We start from the raw sequence: 7,003 nt of genomic DNA on the forward strand, positions 1-7,003 counted from the left end.
AAAAACCTAGGACTAGTTCGCGAAAGTAGGTTTTTGGAAAAACCCCAAATACCCGAAAATGTTCCCAGGGTGACGAGCAAATCCGAGGCATGCATCTTGTCCGCCTCGAGCCAAGGATTCCAGCTATATAAGACACTTGAGCCTACGCCTCACGGTTGATGAGTTATGAGCCGTTTCGTACTTTTGACCGCTGTAGCGCCCCCGTCAGGCCGATCGGGGCGGGCCTTGGTGACGCTGTAGGCGGTGTGAGTACTATCAGCCCCCAAAGTTTCAAGTCTCTACGACCCACTTTGTAGTCCACTTCGTGCTTGAACCCCTAATAAAAATCAGTACAATAACAATAGGGTTTCAGCACTTCGTGCTTGAACCCCTAATAATAAAAATCAGTACAATTACAATAGGGTTTCAGCATTTCATGCTTGAACCCCTAATAATTAAAGCTGCAAGCAGCATTTATCGGGGTTCAAGCAGTTAAGGCCTTTAAGCACACAAGCATCAAAAGACAATACGTTTTATTTAGCAAGCATTTAACAACTGCCATCATAGATAGGGTTGTAACGGTATACCGGTATGGCGGTTTATTGCGATATTGACATGTACGATTATCATATCGTGCACATTTGCTTATCTGCGGTTTAAAAAAAAAAAAAATGAAACCAGATTGCACCCGCGCTGCCGCATGCAACTTCTTTCAGCTCAGCTTGACTGCTAGACTCCACCCATACCTGTACAGCGCTGAAAATGTCCGAGACAGAGGCTGCAAATCTCTATCTCCCACCGAAAAATAAAATAAAATCTGCAGTATGGGAATATTTTGGATATCCGAAAAACGATCGTGGTGTTGTACTTGAAGACGGATATCCAGTTTGCAAGATATGTGGACGAAGAGTGGCTGCAAAAGGAGGGAACACGTCGAACATGTTCTCCCATATTCGGGAACACCATCCCTCCGTGAAGATAAAGGTAATTCATAACTTTTATAACTTAAGGCCATATTATTTCTGTCATGCAGAGGGAATCCCGGTCTGTCAAAAAGACGCACACCAGTCTTTTTGCGTTACAATACAGATGCCACGTAAAATGTGCGATTTGATAGATGGATGAATAAATCAAAATATAGCTGTGCAGTAAATCAAATCTCGATGTGCGTCTCTGTGAATATAGCCTACAAAAAGCGCAAAAAGACTGATGTGCGACCCCCTTAATTCTATATTCAGCGTGTCTCTGTATGAATGAGCAGCGCCGTTTCGTCTAGTAGATCTAGTACACACTCAAGTACGCATGATGCTCATGGTTTTTAAAGCGTCTGTTGTCTCATATCCAACATATCCAGACAGAGAACACTTAATGAGCATTTTATAATATTTTTTAAAAGAATAATCATCAAATACACTGACTAAAAACTTATAGGTGTTCAGTACAACCTGTCAAAACAAGTTTGGTTAAGCCTGAAGAAATAATGACTGAAATACTATTGTATAGTTTTTTGTCCATGTTTTAATTTAGTAAACCTCTCTTGTGTAGACAAACAAAAGTTGTTACATTTTATCTGATTGCATTTTCAATAATACATTTTGTATTCAATCACAGAATCCAGACCAGTTATATCAGACAACCCAGAATTTCTGAGGAAATAAAATACATTTCATAAAGACTCTATTGTTCTTAAATAATAATTAATAAATTAAAAATGTTTTTTTTTTAATACAATTTATTAGACATGTTTCAGTATTTAAAAATTTTGAATTAGTTTGCCCCATCCAAGTTATTTAAATTTCCTATTTAAATCCATGTTGTTGGTTCATTTTGTGTTTATATGTAGTTACATGCTAATTGTTTACATGCTAATCATGTTCATAATTCTGTTCATTCTTTAGGGTCAAACTACCTCTGCAAAGACGCTTCCTGATCCAGCTCAACCAACTGTCACACAGTCACTTGCAAAAGGAATCAAGTTAGATCCTACATCCAAACAAGCGAAAGAATTGAATCATGCTGTAGCTTATTTCATTGCTAAAGACATGATGCCCTTTAGAGTAGTGGAAAAACCTGGCTTTCTCCACCTGATGAAGAAGGCAGTCCCAATGTACAAGGTACCATCAAAAACATACTTTTCCACCAATGAAATCCCTCGCATGTACAAAGAGGTAAGGGCCAGTGTTGAAGAACAGCTGAAGGAAGCTGTGTGGATTTCAGCCACCACAGACCTGTGGACCAGCAGTAGTGGAGGTGGGGAGCCATTCATAAGTTTTACAGTCCACTACCTCACCTCAGATTGGCAGCTTAAGTGCCACTGTTTGGAGTCTCATTTTTTTCCTGAAGACCACACCTCAGAAAACATCTCCGAGATGTTTGATAATATGCTCCAGGAATGGAAGATTTCAAAAGAAAGTCTGTGCGGAATTACCACAGACAATGCAAGCAATATGAAGAAGGCCTTTGCAGAGTTCCCTTGTGTTTGGCTCACTTGTTTTGGTCACAATTTAAATCTGGCCATTAGCAAAGCCTTGAAGATCCAAAGGGTTGAATCTGCAGTAAGGGCATGCAGACACTTGATTCAAGGATTTTCTCGGAGTTGGAAAAGGAAAAGAGAATTTAAAAAAAAACAGGCAGACCTGGAACTCCCTGAGCATGCCCTCATCCATGATGTGGTAACAAGGTGGGGATCAACTTATGAGATGATCTCCAGGTTCCTGGAGCAACAACAGGCTGTCTGTGCAGTCCTGGCTAGTGACAGAAGTACATGGCATTTCATGCCAAAAGATAATGACATTGCCACTCTTGAGAATGTCAATCAGCTCCTTCAACCACTCTATGACCTCACTGATGCCCTGGCATCGGAGAAACGGGTCACACTGTCCTCACTCACACCGGTACTGGAGCACATTTGCAGCGAAATCCTCTCTGAGCAAGCTGAAGACAATCTACTAATCAGACAGATGAAGCAAGTAATGAGAGAAGACTTGCAAGGGAGATACACAGAGCAGGTGGAACGAGTGCTACAAATCTCCAGCTTTGTGGATGCCCGATTTAAGGGAAGCTTCTGTAAAAACCTGGATGACACAGTTGAGGCATGTGTGGAAGAAGCTGTGAATCTTGCAAAAGCAGATCCATTGGATAGAGAACATACTCAAGCAGAAAGAGGAGAAAATTGGGCAGAAGCGGGAAGCAGCAGTACTACCACCACCACCACTAAAAAGAAAGAAAAAAGTCTATCTGGTTTGCTACAGCGAATCACTTCATCTAGGCAGAACAAGGCAACCTCAGGAAATGAGAATGTCAGTGATAAGGTGCTGTCTGAAATGACGATGTACAAGTCTCTTCCAAGCATCAGCGCGGACACTGACCCACTGGCATGGTGGAAAATGCATGCTGATGAAATGCCTCTTCTGGCAAATGTGGCCAGAAAGTATCTTTGTGTCCCTGCCACGAGTGTACCTTCGGAGAGGATGTTTAGTACAAGTGGACACATTCTCTCACCTCAGCGGTCAAGAATGAGCCCTGAAAATCTCAACATGCTTACATTTCTTCATCATAACCTGACCTGAAAAAAAGCAGAGAAATGCATGCTGCTATGATAATCTCAGGAAAATATTAACAAACATGACCCTGCACATTTTTCTCTCCCATATTAAAGAGGAAGGACAGTTTGGTTTATTGTTGTCTAATATAAAGAGAAATAACTTATTCCTTATTTTGTTCAAATGGGAGATGTGCAGCTTTATTTTTATTTTTCTTCCAAAAGGTAGATTCATACTTCCATAAAGTTTTCTTATTTTCATAAAAAAAAGTTTGTTACAATAAACCATGTTCAACCAAAAAACATATCTGTTTTCATTCATTTAAGGGTCATTGTAGCTGATGATTATAATAATAATGATAGTTTAATATCGTATACCGTGAAACCGTGATATTTTCTGAGACGATTATCATACCGTGAAAATCTCATACCGTTACAACCCTAATCATAGATGAAAAAGTCAATTTACACCCAATACAGGCAGTTTGCCAAAGGAAATATATGGTTTTAAAGCGTTTTTAAAGTTATAGCACCTTTTTGCCTGAGTCTTCTTACAGTCTTGCCTGATCTCCACCACTTTTATTAGTAGTACTCAAAGTGGCCCTCATTTATCAAAAGTGCGTACACCAAATTTCCAGCGTACACCTGGCGTACACCCAAAACCACAGTGACTTTGAGATTTATCAATATGGACGTTGGCGTACGGCACGCTCAAATCCTACGCCAGCTCAGGAGGTGGTGTACGCACGTTTTGAGTTAGTGCGGGAATGCGCAGAAAAACAATTCCTAACACCACAAAACGCACTGACAAACTAAAAGATATGATATATTATGACCCACTGTAAAAAAAACAACAACATAGTAATTATAAACTTCAGTGTTTATTTTTGTGCAACATGGACTTCAATGTTTAATTTGTGTGACTTTACCAAAGCATTTGATTTGTAGGCATATGTATTCTTAAGTTGCAAGCCTGTGCACTTTACCTGACGTTTCAAGCCTTGTTTATACTTTCACCTGGCTCCGCAGCGCGAGTCTCCGCAGACTGCGCGCGCACCTCCCCAAACGGATGAGGCGTTTATACTCGACGCGCTCGCCGTTGTACTATTCTTTGAAACGATGGTTAGGCCAGGGTTAGGCCCGGCAGGTGTGCACGGACTGGGTTTAGTAATGAAAGGCTTTCAATGACCAAAAAAATTATTCAGACTGACAAAATAATAAAAATGACATTCTTCTTCTTTTAAATAATAATAATAATAATACAAATAATAATAATAACGACATTCTTCTTCTAAATAACAATAAGCGTCATTAATAATAAAAATCTAGAAATCAATTTTGTTTCTTTCCACTTCCCTGGTTTCGCTTTCTCTTTCTCAAAGAAGTTTCTCTTCTTTGCCGTCTTCCGTGTGTCCATGGCGTAAAATGAGGGCGTGGGTGAAGCGCAGACTTGAATATATAGGGGCGTGTTATTCTAATGATGATCGTTTTCAGCCGCGGCATTTATCAAGGGCAGGTATTGCGTACACCTGGATTTCAAAGGTACGCACAGCTTCATAAATCAGGCGATGAGAGGAGTGTAAGCATAATCTTATGCCAATATATGCGCCCGTTTCTATGCAAGAATGATAAATGAGGGCCAGTGTGCCTATATGTGTCAAATTTGTTGTAAATATGTCATTTTGATAAGGAGTTTAGACAATTATATTCAGTGGCGTAACGAGCCAACACCGGGCCCTTAAGTAAGATTATCAAGGCGGGCCCCTTGATGACGCAATTGATGACGCAATTGATGACATTGATGACGCAATGTCCGCGAGTAGGCTACCATGAATAGGGCAGGATATGATCATACACAGCATATAAGAGATGAGATGACTAACAAAATCAGGAGGAGCCTACGCTCACCAAAAAACAAAACAAAAAAAAAACACTGGTGACAGCGCACCATAACACATTGTTAGGCCTAGGTCCAAATACATACAAAAGATGCTCTCTTACATTATAGCGGGATTTTCCGGGCTTTCCTATGTGCAACTGCAAAGTTGTCGATTAGATCAGGATTGTGCGCACGGGCATTCTCAATTGACCCTTTGCAGGGAGTTTGATTGACAGGCGATCTGACTAATCATAATCCGCCATTTTGTCCCACAAAGCAGTCAGAAGAGTTAGTAGATTACCATTGGAGGATTTAAATTTAAAAAACAAAGTGTACTGACATCTTAGCACTTTAAAACAACATTCCTTTTATGTTCATTCATGTTTATTTTAATGCTAAATTAACTAGAAGGAAGAGATGATCGGTTCACGAGCAGCTTTAACTGAGCCTCGAGTCTACAGCGATCTGTCAGACACATTAAAGAGTCACAAAACGGTATTTATTGTTTAAATGTCTCTAAAAATGACTACATTTGAAAGGTGAGACTTTTGGCGCTTATCCATTACCAGTACCAGCTCAACTCGACTCGACTCGGCTCGGCTCGGCTCGCTTTTCGCTCCGTTTTCCATTGCAGATAGTACCTCCACAATAGTACCTGGTCGTCATAGCGACGCCGCAGGAAACTGCCGTGACTTAATCTTCTACGCGAGATATGATGTTTTATTAACAAGGTTCGGGAGGAGCACGTTCAGATAATTAACACAAGTGGAGAGCACTCAGCAATCATGGTAAGAGGTATATATACTCAGCAGTCTCACCTCGTTCCATTGACAGTTTTTTTGCAGCATGTAGCCCGACAGTATCGTCCTAACAGGTCCGAATCGAGCAATTCCCGTCCGATGAATAATCTCTCGTCTTTGAGGAACCTCTGCCGCAATCGTCTGACCAATATCGCGGGCGTCAGGCTTAACAAACGGGATCATAACCGCGGGCGAAACATCCGCGATCTCCTTCCGCGTATTTTTCTACACCGGTCCATACAATAATTCCCGCCATAGAGAAATGGTTAGTAAGGCAATGCCGCCCTCTTCACGCGAGGGAAAGGGTATTCCTCCTTCTTCAGGCCGCCACAGCAGGCCCTAAAGTAAGCCGCGCCGCGCCGCAGATTCAGTCCCGGACAGTCTTCAACGTTTGCCGGGTCAACTCAGTGAGTGCTCAGCTCGCCCTTCTCGAGTCTGTCTTGGATGAGCTTGGCATTGCTTCAGTTGTTTGAGTCACGAGCCAGTCATGCCATCTGTATACAATTTTTGATCGGGGGAATGCACGTTTTAAATTGTTTCTGTACAAATGATTTACCGTCAAACATAAACAGTAGGTCGCACGTTACGTGCAGATTGCTCACAGAATCATTAAGAACCTATCGTTAACACTGTCCTACAATTTATCTTCAAAATCGCGTAAAATCTATATTTATATATATATAAAAAAAAAGCAGTGTGTTTCATGCCAAGAGTTTAGTAATCCTTAATTGAAACACAGTTAAATAAATACAAGATGCCTATACATTTATGCAAGCTGCGTCTTTTACCATAAACCGTCTCTTT

The 7,003-nt window shown here is 41.0% G+C and overlaps 1 protein-coding gene across 1 annotated transcript; it reads left to right on the forward strand.

The window, feature by feature from the left end:
* Positions 1-2,024: 2,024 nt before the first annotated feature.
* Positions 2,025-3,548, forward strand: LOC307154229 (E3 SUMO-protein ligase ZBED1-like; the record flags this gene model as incomplete). The annotated part of the gene is made up of 1 exon (XM_079898992.1): positions 2,025-3,548. The coding sequence occupies one exon, from the start codon at positions 2,025-2,027 to the stop codon at positions 3,546-3,548; it is 1,524 nt and encodes a 507-aa protein (XP_079755118.1).
* Positions 3,549-7,003: the final 3,455 nt, after the last annotated feature.

This window comes from Squalius cephalus (genome assembly GCF_949319135.1).
Source record: "Squalius cephalus genome assembly, contig: scaffold_48, whole genome shotgun sequence".
Classification (NCBI taxonomy): domain Eukaryota; kingdom Metazoa; phylum Chordata; class Actinopteri; order Cypriniformes; family Leuciscidae; genus Squalius; species Squalius cephalus.